Below are 18215 nucleotides of genomic sequence, written 5' to 3' on the forward strand. Positions count from 1 at the left end.
GGCACGCCCAGGATTTGGCAGCTCCTCCCCCTTCTTCTCCGAGCCGACCTCGTGGCGAATGGAGTCGCGGAGGGAACAGTTGGCAATTGTTGGAAGGGGAATGTGAAGGGAATCTACTCTTATTTCACTTGGTGCAATGGAGTATTTAAATTAATGGAAGACACAGCCTTACACTAATACACATAATAAGGATATAACTACTGAACAGGGATATATGGTGTCCTTCGTGTATGTTTTATGGAATTAACTACGGGAACGCCCTTTGACCTTTATACAACAACTGGAGCAAGGAGGGCGATATTTTTACAACAATTTACACAACAAAAAAAAAACACCATTCTCATATCCACAACTATATATATATATATATATATATATATATATATATATATATATATATATATAGATACTTGGCGAAAAAAGAAACGCAAGTTGATAAGACGCATTTTTTAAATGTGCATTGTTGTGCACAAATTATCAATGACAAAGATTTGTAATACCATTTTAACCACCTGTATTTTCAACCACATTTCTTGAGCGTCATGCCTCACTGAACCACCACAGTGGGGGTTGAATGGATTTTCAAACAATCACTTACTGTGGCTTTCAAGGCTAAATTGCATAAGAATGTTGATGTTCCTGTGGTAGTCTATGGTCCATGGAGGCTTGAATTGAATTCACTCAGCAGACAACGATGCCACGACTAAGTTGACAATGCGCAATTGGAATGCTTGATGATGGCATCTCAGCCAGGGATGTGGCTGCACATCTCCAAGTGCACGAATCAACCATCAGCAGGCTCAGACGTCATTTAAGAGACACTGGAAGTGTGGCAGATCGTCGGAGAAGTGGTAGACTGCGAGTGACGGCGCCCATTCAGGATCGTCACATCGTTCTGCAGCACCTCCATGATCGACATCGCAACGCAGAAACCACCGCAAGGGAGACGCCTGGGCATACGAACAACAGGATTTGTGCTCAGACTGTCAGAAATCGGCTTCGTTCTGTAGGACTCAGGAGCAGACGCCCTTAGAGGTCTCCCACTGACGGCCGATCGTCGTCGCCGTGGGTTGGTATGGGCCCGCCAACACCGTGACTGGACGCAGAGAATGTGGAACCAGGTGTTGTTCTCGGATGAATCACGATTTCGCGTAAGCAATGATGACGGACGGGTACGAGTTTACTGTCGTCGTGCTGAGCGACCTTTTGACTGTAATGTCGTGGAGCTGGACAGCTGGACAGGTGGGGAGGTCCCAGCATTATGATATGGACCGATATTACAGCAAATGCCCGTACTGAACTCAGTCATCGATGGTAACCTCAATGCCCAGAGATACCGGGATGAAATTTTGGAGCCTGTAGTGAGGCCATTTCTGGATGAACATCCGAACATAGCCTTGTTTCAACAGGACAATGCGTGACCTCATGCAGCAAGGGTGATCATGATCAACCAGTATCTTGATGACCACTATATTGAGCTCCTGCCATGGCCTGCGTTCAGTCCAAACCTTAACCCCATCGAGCATGCGTGGGATGAACTCGATTGCCGCATCCGGTTACGTCCTGTGGTGCCTAGAACAGCTCAAGCACTTGCCGCTGCTTTAATGGAAGAGTGGCCGCGTCCTCCCCCAGGTGACTTTGAGGAGGCTGATTCAGTCCATGCACTGGCGCATCCAAGCGTGCATCATAGCAGAGGGAGGTCATACACTGTACTAATGTGTTGTAATTTAATGTTCATGTGATTTTGTAAATTTTATTCCCTATATACGTACTTTGACATACAAACTTGCGTTTCTTTTTTTGCCAAGTATATATATATATATATTTTACCTTGAATTCGTATTACCTTTTTTTGATACGCACTGTATATATATATATATATGTATATGTATTATGTATATACAGTATGTATCAAAAAAAAGGCAATCCGAATTCCAGGGGTTAATATGCAAAGGTTATTTAGTTTGACAATTTACATGTGGTTTACCAATTATGAGGAGATCCTCAGCTTTCCATTGATACCTTTCATGCATCATTGCTGTCACACATGACCGAGTACATGTTCATTGAAAATGACAAGTTCAAATCGCATTTTTACTCCTGCATGTCCAAGGAGATAAAAAAGAAATCATAGAATCATTTTGTTTAACAAAATTTAATTGACATTTTTGACTCATCAAAGTAACCTTTTGCAGATATAACCGCCGAACACACTCGTGGCATTCTTTCTACAATGTAAATCAAATATTGTTCGGGAAGTTCTTCCCAACACTGTTGCAGAAGTTGCCACAAATGTGTTGCACTTGTAGGTTGCTTTGCTTTCACCCTTCTGTCCAGTTCATCCCAAACCAGCTCGATGGGGTTTAAGTCTGGAGACTGTGCTGGCCATTCCATGATTTGAAGCCTACCGTCTTGTTCTTTTCCTCAAAGGTAGTTTTGACACAGCCTTGAGGTGTGTTTAGGGTCATTATCTTGCTGTAGGATGAACCCCTGACCAACTTGGCGTATACCAGGGGGTATTGCATGGTGCTGAAAAATGCTGTGGTAGCCCTTTTGGTTCAGGGTTCCAGTCACTCTGTGCAAGTCGCCGACTCTGGATCCAGCAAAAGAGCCCCAGACCATCACACTTCCTCCTCCATGTTTGACAGTTGGTGTCACACACTGAGGAACCATTCTTTCGCCTACTCGACAGCGTACAAAAACCCTGCGTGATGAACCAAAGATTTCAAATTTTGATTCATTCGTCCATAAGACCTTCTTCCAATCTTCAGTAGTCCACTGGCGGTGCTTCATGACCCAGGCAAGCCTCTTTTTCTTATTTTGCCATCTTAGCAATGGCTTTCTTACTGCCACTCGACCTGTCAAACCTGCAGCTCGAAGTCTTCTCTTCACAGTTGAAACTGAGACTTGCTTACTTCGACCAGTGTTAAGCTGTGCTTGAAGCTGTTGTCCTGTGAGCCGCCTATCACGCAAGCTGTTGACTCTCAGAAACTTGTCTTCTGATTCTGTTGTGGCTTTGGGTCTGCCAGATCTCTTCCTGTCAGTTTCCTCCAGTTTCCAATATACTACTTCCTGCAGTGCAGTATTGTCCAAATAATACTTCAGAGGGTGTAATAACAGTCTGTTTGAATACTGCTTTTATACAGACGGGGTTTGTAATCAAGTAATCAGCAGAGGTTGGGACACCTGGAGGAATTGTTTGCATCAACTTTCAAGGCTTAATTTACTTACATTGCTGCAGAACAGCTGTAAGTTGTTAACCCATTACTTGTTCCCTGAAGAAGGCCTTTTTTACAATATAACTGTGCAATTTACATTATTTTCCCGTTTTTGCTAACCTAAACTTTTTTTTTAACCTCAAGCAGTTTACTGCTTACCTTTGTACCATTTCAGGTTATTCACTGGACATTAAACTGCATAAATTTCAATAAAAACTAGAAAAATTGAGGTGTTCTAAAACCTTTGACCGTTAGTGTATGGAATACAGTAGACATTTACTGGACACGGATATACATAATATGGAATACAGTAGACATTTGTCTACCTTGACATTTTCTTGACATCATACCATCGACATCTCTGCCATTATTACATGATGTATATTATACTAAGCACAGGTGTTTTGATTTCATGAATGGTCTCAACATTTTTGCTCTTTTGCTAGTTTAACAGTCTCTTTTCTTGCTACCTCCCCTTTTGCCTTGTGCTTTGCTTTTAATTTTTACTGACCTCTCATGGATTGTGTAAAGGAACTGGTAAGAACCTCTAATCCTGCACCGAGCACCAGAAAGTATTCTTTCTTTGCTTTTCACAATTCTGCGGTAGCCTTGCACCCGTGATTATTGGTAACAAAAATGTTTAATATTTTACAGGACAAATTGTGCTTTTTATTCACATACAAACATGCAGACATTTGCATGAGACAAACCCAGAGTTTAATTCTGATAAATAGTCGCTGACCTTTTGGGAAGCAACATTACTTCCTGGGGCACTTTGGGTACTGATGATGTCACCTTTATGACATTACTTTTGTCCCTGTAGTAAGCCTGGTGTTGGCTTAGTGGTTCGGGTGCCGGCTTGGGATCCGAGGATCCTGGGTTCGAATCCCGGTCGATCGCTGAATTAATGCCAGGGGAGTTGACTCAGCCTGTCATCCTTCCGAGGTCGGCAAATTGAGTACCAGCTTGCTGGGATGAATGATCACGGTGTGTACCCCGGTTTAGAATAGGTACACCGTATCCCTGCGCATCGTAAGAGCGTGACCAAGGGTTGGCGTCAGGAAGGGCATCTGGCCATAAAATCATTGCCTCAAACAGGGAACCATGATTGTCATGGGGCCCGCAAGGCTAACCCCCGCTCTAGCGGGGAAAATGGCCTTAAAACGATCATTCATTCATTCATTCATTCATTCCTGTAGTCAGTATGGTAATTGAGGGAAAATATTCCCCCCTACCTCTCCTAAATGGGGTTTGTCTGTACAATATCCTCTAAATGCTGGGCATCAAGTAAGGAAGCACACTTTTCCATTTTTAGTCGTTGACATGGCTCAGCCAGGGTCAGAATTGAAGTACCGACCACCCATACCCTAGAGTTGATGCTCTAACTATGTGCCACCGAGTTTTGTTACGATTTATAATGAGTAGTGAGCACCAATGTGGCAAGTTTAACTATCACAAAAATGTTTTTCTTCATGTTTTTTTCCCCCTTCTACCTTAACGTTTTGCTTATCTGCATCTAACTCTACAATGGCTGCACCCTTCTAGATTACATTTTTTCAGACTGTGTATTAGACTCTCTTTTTATAAACCTCTTAAGTGATAAGTTTTCTAATCTGGCCATTCGAGCAATATAAGTTGTATATTTTGGAAACTTATGAACCAATCTTAATAATTCTAAAATCCTCATATCCTAGTCCAAGGTAACTTACCCCGCACATGTAGCATAAAGTTGGGCTAAGCAATTTCGGTTCACTCAGACTGACGTCTGTTAGTCTATCATGAGGAAGTACTTGATTTACAATTGAATTTTATATTTTGAACACTGTAGACTGAATCGGAACAAGAACTTGCTGTCTAGCAGTACTTTGGCTCTGAATTTGGCAAATTGTGTGTCTTATCCTGAGTGCACATGCACACAGAAGAGTAAGGTTATTGTTTAGTCTATCTGTCTGGCAGTCAAATAAAATTGAAAATAATTCCAAACAGGAAACTTACTGTTTTTAGAGACTAGTTGGCCAGTTGGTCCATTGTATCAAATTTTCATTGGTCTTCACTGCCTTGTAGCATACCTGCCTGCTGGACTCCTTGTGGACTTTTGGGTCTTCTGGGTCCTCTGACGTCTGGCTCACCTGGGTATTTTGTGTCCTGGGGGACTTTTGGGTCATCTGTCATTTTGGATCCTCACGGACTGTTGGGTCATTTGGGGCTTTTAGGTCTCAAGTGTATTTAGGGGTCTTTGAAGTATTAATGATCTTAGGGGTCTTAACTTAAAGGGTCTTCAAATGTCAGAGGTATCAGCAGGCAGCAGTTTGAAGGGTTAAAAAGTACATTTCAATAGTATATAATTAATATATAATAATAATAACCACCTTTAGAGGCCATTTTTACCCGCAAAGCGGGGGTTGGCCTTTTTCGGGAACCGTGGTTGTTGTTGTTTTTTGGTCCCCTTTTTGAAGTGATGTTTTATGGCCGGATGCCCTTCCTGACGCCAACCCTTTTTGCCGCCTTTAACGACAAACAGGGAATTACCAGTGAACTGGTACTCAATTAGCCGACCTCGGAAGGATGACAGGCTGAGTCAACCCCCCTGGTGTTAATTCAGCGATCAACCGGGATTCAAACCCAGGATCCTAGGATCCTAAGCTGGCACCCTAGCTGCTAGCCCAATACCAGGGTTAATAACATCAATCAATAGTATACAACATCAATAGTATATAATTGATAGACACAAAAAGTATGACACACACACACACCTCATCCATTTATAGTAGATGTCATAAGGACATAAATGACAGGCACAAAGAACTAATGTCGTGTTAAATAAGGTGGTGTAAAAGAGGGTGCATCAATGGTGGTAAACTTCCAATTCAATGGGTTTATTTTTATGCAGCCTTTAAAACTTTATTTCAATTTAATTTGTATATTTGAACATTTTAGTACACAAATAGCTTTGTTTGCACTTCTAAAAACCTTCAATTTAGCAGTACTTGGACAAACCATTCTGCCAATCAAAATCTCGACCAATCAAATTTGCTGTGTGCTCTGAGGGTGGAGGAACAGCGAGATTCAGACAAAATGGCAGCAACCGGTGATGCAATGACGCAGCTCACTTCATCAAAGGGAGTAACCCTTCCCACGTCTTTTTTCTCAAGACTGTGCTGGGTAAGGTTTTCTATGAACTCTCTAGTTGTAACTAGGTAACAATGGCATGTGTAGAAAAATGAAGTAGCTCGGCTTGAGGATATCTTTTATTTGCCCATTACTGTCCCCCGCTTTTTAACATTAATATGTATGAGAAACACAAGCTTAATTGTCAGCCTGTTGTAAGGCCCATGAAGGAGCTTGTACATCGCCATGATAAGTTTTGAGAAGAGGGTTTCAAAGTTCAGATTCTTATTCAACTCACATTGAACAAAGATCAGTATTGGCATGACAGAACAAAATTTTGTTGAAACCTGTCATCAACACTAAAGGTGTAGGGAGACGAACATTTTTATGTGAATGACAAAATTAGGAAACGACCGACAAATCAACACAGCAGATGGTGTATTTGACCATGGTATTCCATGGTTTTGACCATGGCTAAGCCTGGTGTTGGCTTAGCGGTTAGGGTGCCGGCTTGGGATCCTAGGATCCTGGGTTCGAATCCCGATCGATCGCTGAATTAACGCCAGGGGGGTTGACTCAGCCTGTCATCCTTCCGAGGTCGGCAAATTGAGTACCAGCTTGCTGGGATGAATGATCACGGTGTGTACCCCGATTTAGAATAGGTACACCGTATCCCTGCGCATCGTAAGAGGCGACGAAGGGTTGGCGTCAGGTAGGGCATCCGGCCATAAAAACATTGCTTCAAACAGGGAACCATGATTGCCATGGGGCCCGCAAGGCCAACCCCCGCTCTTGCGGGGAAAATGGCCTTAAAACGATCATTCATTCATTCATTCATTCCACCATCCGTGCTCAGATTGGAACACAAACGGACCAATCCAACTGAATGGATTTTGCAGGGAATTGTTGGCTGCTTTATTTTTTTTTTTCAATTTCAAGTTACTGCTCGGTTTACTTATCTTAGGCTAATGTCTGAATATTTCCCACAAGTGAGCACACGTACAATTTTTTTTTTCATGTGTTCTTCACAAATCTAATTAATTGAACAGTAACAGCTATTCTAAAGCATTAAATCGCCATTCAAAGGATGTAGTAAATGATCTTAATTCTACAACATCCTTCACTTCACTTAACTTCACCTTAAACAAACATTGGAAGAATAGTTTATCTAAATTAAGTTTATTTAAGGAATAGTTTATATAAATTTAAATAATTTATCTAAATTGAGTTTATAATTTTTATCTAGCAATTGATAGATTTTTTCCGACTGCCCGGATCATCAGATAGGCTCAGTTTTTCATAGAGGTTTCGACCCGTTCAGCTCAGAACCTCTCCAAATAGTGGGTCCACAAAAACCATGGCAGTGGGTCTACATCAGTAGATCCACAACCTATGGTGTGTCCAGTCGATGTTTTTCATGCATTATCGGATATTCATAATGCTCATCGCACGTTCTATTTTATAAAAATAAAAAAAAACCACCTTTAGAGGCCATTTTTCCCCGCAAGCGGGGGTTGGCCTTTTTCGGGAACCGTGGTTGTTATTTTATAACGGAACATTAAATAGTACACATCCTTCCTTGCATATTGCACGTCCAATTTTGTTATCACTGACTGAATCTTAACATATCGAGCTGTCATTCTAACATATTTCCCCAAGTGCTGCACTGTACATATACATGATATATATGAAAACACACGCACTGTACATACTACATAGACAGTACTTTGCACGCGCACCGCACCTGCTTTGCCTTGCAGTAGTTTGCATTAACTTTTGCACTTAGAAGATTTTGTATCGGAGATTTTTTGGCGCCGCAGATGTTTGAATGTTCTATTTGCACTGTACCAATGTATGATTTGTATTTCGTGTTCCTCTTTGTTGGGCAATTATTGTTTTTTCATAGGAGGAGTTGAGCAGCGAGAGTGTGGATCGAATCGTTGTGAGCCCCAATGATGCATTCGACAAGTTCAAAGACAAACGAATTTCCTCCAAAAAGACTGGTAAGAGAAGCATCCTATCACCAGAGAAATGGGCTTTATTCTTGCTTCTCGTTCATACAGCTTGCTCTGTGATGGTGAAACTATTCCTGATACTTTTGCTTCATTTGAGATGAATGAAATCATTCGGTACATAACTAAACAAATGTATTGGGATCGGATAGCAGCTATGAATAGTGTATTTTAAGGCTATTCCTATTTTGTTACAGATTTTTCTGATCGCATCACCAGGACCTGCAGAACGGGCTATGATGCAGAGGAGTATGAAATGGTAAATATAACATTTTAAACTAGAACGATGCGACTGTCACCAATATGCCTCTGCATAGTCCCACGATGGGTAGATGCCCTCGTTCACTGTCCTAAAAATAAACAAGTTTGATTTAATTCCCTTCAGCTGTTTTGAAGTATCACATTTTCACCAGCCATGGTAGCTTTCACATCGATCAGTGAAGCAGTTGCAGAGAAGGGATTTTTAAAAATATTGTCCTTCAAGCTAATATGGCTGCCACACCACATGACACATGACCTTTAAAAATGTACTCTCGTGAAAAAAAAAAAAAATGTTTGAAGTTTCGTGTTGATCGGATAAGGTTCATTTTTCTATCCAGGATGGCTGCCAAACCACGTGATCTACGACATCATCATTTTCAAACTATATGCAACAATTGTGTTCGATGATATTTGTAAAATTTCACATCGATAGGGTAAGCAGTTTCAGAGATATAATTATTTAATATTTTCCTTCAATCCCATATGGCTGCCACACAATGTGACCAATGATGTTTTCTTGATAAACTTTTAATTGCCATGCCTAGTCAATGACACACGTAAAGTTTCGAGTCAATCAATTTGGTGGTTTGGGAGAAGATGCTTTTTTAAGGTTTTGGGTTAAATCCAATATGGTTGCCAAACCATGTGACCTGTGATGTCATACATTTAATATTTCAATACAAATGGGTCATAGATCATGTGCATGCAATTTCAGATTTTTAGGATAGGGAATTCGATTAAAACATTTTTGACTGGTATACCAGTTCACCTATGATGCCATCATTATCATGCTTTGTTCCCTATTGGAAGTACTTGGCAATATGCCAAGTTTCAAATTTTTCCATTCAGCGGTTGCCAATGAATAATTTTTTAACTATTTCCGTTTATCCAAGATGGCTGTCATACCACGTGACCTGTGATGTCACAATTATCATAAAAACATTCTGCATGGGTCATAAAAACATAAAAACATAAATATCATAAAAACCTACCCTGAAAGTCTCAATTGGACATGTGTTTGCTGAGAAAAACGAGGTTTAGCCCGTACGGACGGACGGACAACCCGAAAACATACGGTAATGCCTCAGGCCACCTTCGGGGGCAGAGGCATAAAAAGTTCTCTTTTCTAGAATGTGAAGCAGCCAGCCATTTTATTTATAGGCCTGGTGTTTCCAGAATTTGTATGCCAAAACAAAATGTAATAAATCAGTTTTTGAAGTTGTTTAAATGCTAGGAATTTGCCTTCGCTTGCTTCATTGCTTCTTTTCTACAGTCAATTTGTATTGATATGTTGTGGCAATGATCTGAAATGGCGAGAATTAATTATTTGTTGTTTATAATTTTTAGGTTCAAGCCGTCATTGCCACTGTGTAGTAGTTGGTAAAACCCATATCTATTCATTTTGTTGGTTTACCGTACATTAAATTTGGCTGAAGTTAACTTGGGGGATGATTGATGTGGAATTTAACTTTTCTTATTTCATTTTGTCGTGTTTACATTTTTTTTTACCCCATTGCCGTGAAGCAAAAAGCTGGGATAAGCAATCGCTCATGTCCGTCCATCAGTCTGTCTGTTTAAGAAATGTCAGTTTATGTTCGAGGAACAATTTGTTCCAATTGAGTGTTATCTGAACATGAATCGGAAAACAAACTTGTCACTTTACAGTACTTTGGCTTTGAACTTGGCCCAATCATGCATGTGCGGGGAGGAATGAGATAATATCTTACTGTCGCGCGAATGCCCTCGGTTAAGACCGTGGGATTGCAGATAGCCTGAACGAGCTTTAACTCCGAGGCGACGATCAATTGCGGATTTGATTATGCAAGCACGGGAGGAAGAAGGGGAAGAGGAAGAAGCGGGAATTTACCTGATGCGATCCGAGCAGTCTTCAACCCTGCAAATTAATCTCACACGAAAACGGGATTTGGAATGAAAGGGAAAGTATTAAAAGGGTTTATTCAAAATAAATATCGGGACAGGGAAACGCGATGATCAAACTAGAACCAAGGTTGGGACGTCCCCACTCACACTTCGGATACAAACATTGGGAGATTGAATAAAATAAATGTCTCGTCCTGTTTGAAATGTGGTGCGTCTTATCTGTGTCTGGTCGTGTAGCGTCGGGTCGATCAGGCACCGTCTGACGTGGCTCTGATCAGCGTGAACCGCTCGGTACCGTCTGGTGTTCCACCGGCCCACCCCCGTTCACCAGGCCTCTTGCGCCAAGCAAGCGCGCGTGCAACGGTCTCCAGGCTACTGCACCTCGTGCGCTCGCCGTCCGCACGTGAACGCCGGGGAAGATAAATCGTGGGCGCTCCAATATCTTTCCACCGTCTTTCGAAGCAGACTCCAATCGGGAACGAAAGCAAGGGCAGAAGGGAGGTCCAAGCGGGAAGAAAAGGCAAAACAGAAGGAAGGCCCGGGCAGGAACGAAGCCAAAACGAGAAGAAAGGTCCGGCAGGAATGAAGCCAAAAGCGAGAAGAGCCAAATGCCAGTGAGCCAGTTGTTTTGTCACTCACGGTGTGACGTCAGCCCTCCTCTACTCCAACTAGCATGGTGCCCCTTGGCTTCTCGAATCTTCTCACCGCGTTAGCGTCCTCCCATTGGCCGAGCGCCTCCCGCCCCCTGGTCATGCCATCCATCGGTGGCCAACCACAAGTCCTTCTTTACCCTCCAATCACGTGGAAGCTCTCTGCCCTTCCATTGACCAATCACTCGTCCTCCCCTACTCTGCCAATCGGTTCCCTGCTTGTTGCTCGCCCCTCCCCCTGGCCAATCAAGAGTCCTCCTGGGCGTGGGTCCCAGCCTGCCCGGTCAATGCGTGAAAGCCATGGTGTACCACTGCGTGGCCGCTGCCTGCTTGTCTCTCTGGTTTGTTTTATTGTAAGGGAGGGGATTTAATTAATGTGGTGCACTGAGGGCCTATCTAAGTGTCTATGGGAGTGCGTTGCCATAAGGGACACTGGGATGCTCACAGAGGGAACAACACACAATAGAGAGCATATTCCCTAATTCTAATTACCAAGCCCCGCCCCCTCGTGGCAGGGACACAGATACGCACTTATTCCGACATACGGCTAAACACAGAACTTATTACAGGTGAGGTTCCCTATCACGACAGCCGGACACCTACCTATGCAGATCTACCTGGATCTAGATATTCCTCTACCCCAAAATTCATAACATTACTTTGCCTGCATGGCAGTCAAACAAAATTGAAAGTCATTCCAACCTTACAATTTTTAAGGAAGTTATGAAGGACATAAACACCAAGCATGAAGAACTGGTATAAATGACACTGCGTCAAACGTAGTAAATTCTGGGATTTTTTTTTATTTAACAACTTTTACAATCATTTTATTTAAATTGAATTGTATACTTGAACAATGTAGAACACAAATCGCCTTTGCACTTTCAAAACCCTTCTATTTTAGCAGTACTTTGACATGTTAATTAAGGTGGTGTGGTGTATAAGACTGCCTCAAGTCATAAACTTCCAGAATTTTTTTTTGTTCTGCATACTGAATCTTCATTAGCGACATTGATTATAAAAGAAAGTGGATGTTGTTTTCCATTGCCATATTTTATGCAGTAAAAGTGATGGCTTAAATAAACATATCCATGCCTATTTAAATAGGTGGTATTAAAACAGGTTATAGTGATTTTAACTTGATCATGCATGAACCTTCCACAGCTGGGAGAGGGAAATGCTATCGAGGAGACGCCTCAGCAGTGTTTCCAGCGTCTTCATCATGAGATTCAGGAGCTAAGTGAGAAGATGCAGCAAGCACAGGTATAACATCCTTGCTGCTCACTAAGACTTTTCACTCTGTATTGCATTAAACTTCCTACATAAATCACCACTCGAGATTTGTGGACTCGACGTGTTCAAGCTCAATTGTACTCCAAATTGTGTTTGACTACATCTAATGTCGGTCATGTCTGTGATAGTGTGATAGTCACTAAGCTCCATCTTGGAAAATATTTTGCCGATTTGGATTTGAATGAGCCATAAGCTTTCGGTAAAGCTCATGGGAGAGTACAATGTACCCTTTTGATCTGATTTCTCCACCACCAGATGGCAGTACCATGGGATATAAACTTGGTTAAAATTATGGGATTTTAAAAATAATAATTCTGAAGCTTTATTTTTTGGGATGTTTCAGTGTTTTATAGATGGGAGAGCTTTTAAATATATTATGTACATTAGGACATGTATAAGCCTGGTGTTTGCTTAACGGTGGCTGGCTTGAGATCTTAGGGTCCTGAGTTTGAGCCCCTGTCATGCTGTCGAATTAACACCAGGTGGGTTGACTGAGCCCATCATCCTTCAGAGGTCGGTAACATGAGTACCAGCTTACAGGTAGTAGTGGGCACTGCATCAGCGACAGCCGCACACCCAGAAAATGATGCAACCAGCAGCCACAGGCTGCAGACGAACTACCATAAGGATATGTCAATATACTTGTATATAAATTACAAAGTACATTATTGGCCAAATAGCTTTTTTCTTCACAGCTCTTCAATGAGTCTTGACCTTTGTATGAGAGGTGAGGTAACCATACCAAATCCACTTTCTAAACGCCCTCTCACACCTCCCCTCCTAAACTCCCCCCTAGCTCCTCCCCTACACATCTCCCCCCCCTTCCTCCTCCCCTTCAATTCTCCCCCTCACTTCGTAAACTCCCCCCTCATCCCTCCCCTCATAAATTCCCTCCCCCCACCCCTCCCCTTCAAAACTACCCCCCCCCCACTCCTCCCCTTCAAAACTTTCCCCTCACCTATCCCCTCCAAAACTCCCCCGTCACCCCTCACGCTGCCCCTCCTAAACTCCCTCCTCTGCAAATCTCCCCCTTGCCCCTCCCCTTCAAATCTCCCCCCTTGCCCCTCCCCTTCAAAACTCCCCCCTCCCCTTCAAAACTTCCCCCTCGCCCCTCCCCTTCAAAACTTCCCCCCAACCCCTCCCCATCAAATCTCCTCCCCCTACCATCTTTCTCCAATTCCCCCCCCCCTCCCACCCCCATCCTCAAAGCTGCCCCTCCCAACTTTTCCTCCCTTCGATCTCATACCTCCAACCTTCTACTTTGCTCTGCCCCCCCCGCCCCTCAAACAACCGCTCACTGTGCCTCATCCCATCACCATCAAACCTTTTGTCCTACTCATCCTTCCCTTTCTCCGAAATCGTCTGCAATCTCTGACACACGATCAACAGCACTCCCTACCTCCCCCTCTCACCCATCGTCTTACCCTACTCCTCCCCTTCCCTGTCCTGCAACCAATGCCCATCCTCCCTCTTCCTTAACGGTATAGAACTCAAACATCCGGGGCCTTCGCTCACACCCGATTGATCTCTCCATACAGGTTGCTTCTGACAAACCAGACGTAATCTGCTTTACAGAAACTTTCCTCCTTCAAGATGTCTCTGATTCCTTCATATCTCTTCCCGGTTAACGGTTAACGGATCTTCCGGATCTCAGTCAACAGAGCATTTTCTCTTCTCGACTTGGTTATGACAAACTTCCCTGCAAATGTCTGCTGCCCTTCTGCTCCAATCGGTTCTTCTGATCATGTGCTTGTTAAAGTGGACATCTCTCTGGCCATTCTCAGAGAGCCTCCTCAGCGTCGACGAGTCTGGCATTTCAATCAGGCCGACTGGCATGGTTTTCAAGCAGCCATCAATCAACTGGACTGGTCTCCCATCTCTACTGCCTCTGACATCAACTCATCCTGGGAATTCTTCCAAAGAAATTTGCTCTCTCTCTCATGCACATATTTATTCCATCTCATCTTCATGCGATGCACATGCCCTTCCTCCCGTCCATGGTACACTGAATCTTGTGGCGAGGTAGTTGCCCTGAAACAACTTACCTCGCTTCCTGGAATGCAAATCCAACGAGAGGCAATCTCAGTTCCTTCGACAGAGCTCGGAACAAATGTGTGTCTACCCTCAGGAGAGCCAGCAAACAATATCTCTCAACTCTCAAGACTGAACTCTCAAACCTGACTCCTTCCAAATCCTGGTGGCGTCTGGTCAAATCAGTTTCTGGTGTTTGTTCCCGCTCCATCCCCTCCCTTGCCTCCCTTGTTTGTTCCCACCGCCGAATGCCTCAACTCTGCGTTTGCCTCAAAATCTTGTCCCACACCCATCTCTCTCTGTACCCACCATACCCAGTCATACCCAGCTGCTCCTGGACTCGGTGTCCTTCTCTCCTGACAAGGTGGAGAAGTTTCTGTCAAACCTCGACTCTGATTCTGCAACTGGACCAGACGGCATCAGCCCACGGGTCTTAAAATCCTGCTCTGCCGCTCTTTCACACACTCTCTTTATTCTCTTCACCCTCTCTTTTGCTCAAGGTCATCTGCCATCAGTTTGGAAATCGGCCAACATCACCGCTTTACACAAAAAATGTGCAAAAACAGATCCTAGCAACTACAGACCAATCAGCCTTCTCCCAATTATCATCAAAGTCATGGAATCCAAATGTGCAAAAACAGATCCTAGCAACTACAGACCAATCAGCCTTCTCCCAATTATCATCAAAGTCATGGAATCCATCATTGCTTCGGATATAAAATCCTTCCTCTTCTCCATTTGCTTGATCTCTGATCATCAATTTGGTTTCAGACCAGGTCACTCTACTCTGGACATGCTGCTTCTGCTGGCTCAACAATGGATGGAGGTCCTCAATGCCAAACAGGAAATCAGAGCTGTCTCCCTTGACATATCACCTGCCTTCGATACGGTCTGGCACCCCGCTCTGCTCACCAAACTCTCTTCCTATGGTGTCGATGGAAATCTCCACGCATGGCTTGCGGACCTCCTCCCTGGTCGTAGTTAAGGTGTGGCCCTGAATGGATTTATTTCACCTCCCCCTTCCTGTTCAGGTTGGAGTTCCCCAAGGCAGTGTTCTGGGCCCTGTGCTTTTTCTGGTCTTCACCAATGATCTCTCCAACTCTCTGGAAAATCCTCTATCTCTTTGCTGATGACTCCACTCTCTGCCGCTCCATTCCTCATCCATCAGATCGGCAGTCTGCAGCCTCCTCACTCTCTGCAGATCTGGACAAAATCACAGACTGGTCAAACAAGTGGAACATGTCTTTCAATCCTGACAAATCTCACACACTTACTGTCTCTGAAAAGACCAACTGGACAACCCTCCCATCTACTTTCTCAACAACCCTCTCCAAGAAGTTCTGTCACTCAAGCTTTTGGGTCTCACTATCTGCCATGATCTTTCCTGGGAAAACCACATTTCCAAGCTGGCCTCCAAAGCCAGTCGCCGACTGGGCATACTCCGTCGTGCGAAGTCCTTCCTCGGCACACCTGAGCTCCTCACCACATACAAGGCTTTCATCCGCAGCTCAATGGAATACTGCTCTCCACTCTGGGCTGGTGCTCCTGCCTCACACCTAGCTCGGCTTCACGCTGTTGATACCAAAGCTTTCAGAATCGTTGGAATTTCCCACGATGGAGCCGATTGTGAGGGCCTTTCACTCACCCACCGCAGGCAGGTAGGTGACCTTTCTGTCTTCTACCGACCCCTATCCGGCCTAGCTACCCCAGCTCTATCTGTGCTGTGTCCCCCAAATATTCCAACAGCTCGCACAAGATCTGCCAGCAACCCTCTTCTGGTGAAATTGCCAAAATAAAGACTCTGCTTACCTTCACTCTTTCATTCCTCTTTACTCCTGCCTCTGGAACAAACTCCCTCACTCTCTTTAATTCTACTCCTCCCTCCAGGACTTTAAAACATCTGTTCACCACCATCTCTTATTTTCCCCCATCCAAAACCTTGATCTTTTCTACCCCCGTTTATTCACCCCAGATCCACTTTTTTGAAATACCAATCTCTTTCCTGGAAGTCATAGCAGTGTCCATGTGTTTTATACCTCTCCCACCCCCCCCCCCCCCCTTTCCATGCCTCCTCCCCTCAAGCCCTCTGCCTCCCACACATTCCCGATGTCCCTCACAAATGTTGTGTTTATGTGCTTCCCCTTCTCTCCCCATCTTGTCTACCGCTCCCCTTTTTATATACTTTGGTTCTTTGTCTGTTTGATTTGCTTGTGTGATAAATGTTAGCTCTTTCACGAGCCTCGATTATGTATACAAAAAATACAAAAAACAAAAAAACAGGAGGGACAGCCTATTTGTCCTCTCTCTAGGATCATGTACTTGTTGATGCCTATCTTGAGTGGTAAGCTATCATGAAAAGTGCTTTGATTTGCATACATTTTGAATAATAGTGATATCACTGGTATAGTTGTGTATGAAAAACGTCATTGCCTTTTCATTAGCATTGCACTTGTTTGCCAAACTAAATTCCCTTCTGTGGTTGATGACAGGAACTTTCTCAAGAAAATGATGAGAGCAAGAGGCTGAAATCAACTGACTTGGCACAGCAAGTCTTCGCTCTGAAGCAGCATCTAAGCAGCTTGCAGCATGAGAGACTTCTTGGACCTGATGCACGCGTGGACTTGGTGGATCCCCAGGGTGCAATGGCCAAGTAAGTTTGAACTACAGACTTGGCATTTAATATGGAATATTTTTTTTGTGGGGGTGAACTTACTTTTCAAGTTGACTTAGAACCAAAAGTTCATTGGAATTATGTTGAAATTATTCTAGATTTTGTTAATGTGACCTTTAAAAGAAACAAAAACCACATTTGACATTTCGAAGCAAATAAATTGATCCTTGAAAGTGATGTAAACTGATATTGAACTCAATTCACGGACAGTACTGTGTTAAACTTCTGTACGTTTTCCAGAAGTATTTCTTTATTTTGCACATTAGCCAAATTTTTTTTTAACAAAAACAAAAGATAAATTACAACTGGGATTACGGATAGTAAAATTACAGTTCAGTACGTCGTGTAACCTCCACGAGCATTCAGGAGAGCACGTACACGTTGAGGCATGCTGTTCACGAGATTTGCCAAGGTTTGGACAGGAATCGCTTGCCATGCAGTGACAATAGCCTGCTGCAATTCACGCGCAGAGGTCGGCTGCTGGTCCAAGTGGTCGATTTGACGCGTTCATTCTGCCCACAAGTTCTCTATCGGATTCATATCCGGGGACATGGCAGGCCACTCCATATGCTCTACACCACGGTCAGCAAGAAAGTGTTGGATCGTGCGAGCACGATGAGGCCATGCATTGTCATCTTGGAAGACAAAGTTTCCTCGAAAGGCTACACGAGCAAATGGAAGCAATGTTTCTTCCAGAATGGCCCTGTACTTGAACTGGTTCAGGTTTCCATTCAGAACAACCAGGTCAGTTTTGCCCCCTGCATGAAAAGCAGCCCAAACGGTCACCCCACCACCTCCAGCTTGGACTCTTGGCACTATACAATCTTCGTTGTCGGCTTCATGCACTTGTCTGCGCACTCGGACATGGCCATCTTGACGATAGACCAGAAATCAAGACTCGTCACTGAAGATCACGTGATTCCAGTGTCCTGGCTGCCATTGACGGTGCTCTCTGGCCCACTGCAATCGGCGCTGGCGGTGTTGTCTTGTCAGGCGTGGCTTTCTCAGGGGATGCCTGGCACGATAGCCTGCTTGAACCAGTCGTTGGTTGACTAGCCTTCTGGATACAGGCACATTTGTCAGTTGCTGC

The 18215-nt window shown here is 43.8% G+C and overlaps 1 protein-coding gene across 1 annotated transcript in view; it reads left to right on the plus strand.

Moving 5' to 3' along the window:
- DCTN2 (dynactin subunit 2) overlaps positions 1–18215 on the plus strand; it is a 90171-nt gene that overhangs the window by 14025 nt on the left and 57931 nt on the right. Inside the window, exons 3-6 of the mRNA XM_078782756.1 lie at positions 8233–8329; positions 8536–8597; positions 12295–12393; positions 16944–17104. Of these exons, the coding sequence (XP_078638882.1) occupies positions 8233–8329; positions 8536–8597; positions 12295–12393; positions 16944–17104 (419 nt within the window). The remainder of the gene's footprint in view (positions 1–8232; positions 8330–8535; positions 8598–12294; positions 12394–16943; positions 17105–18215) is intronic.

Source organism: Myxine glutinosa, chromosome 7 (genome assembly GCF_964187855.1).
Source record: "Myxine glutinosa chromosome 7, kmMyxGlut1.1, whole genome shotgun sequence".
Lineage (NCBI taxonomy): Eukaryota > Metazoa > Chordata > Myxini > Myxiniformes > Myxinidae > Myxine > Myxine glutinosa.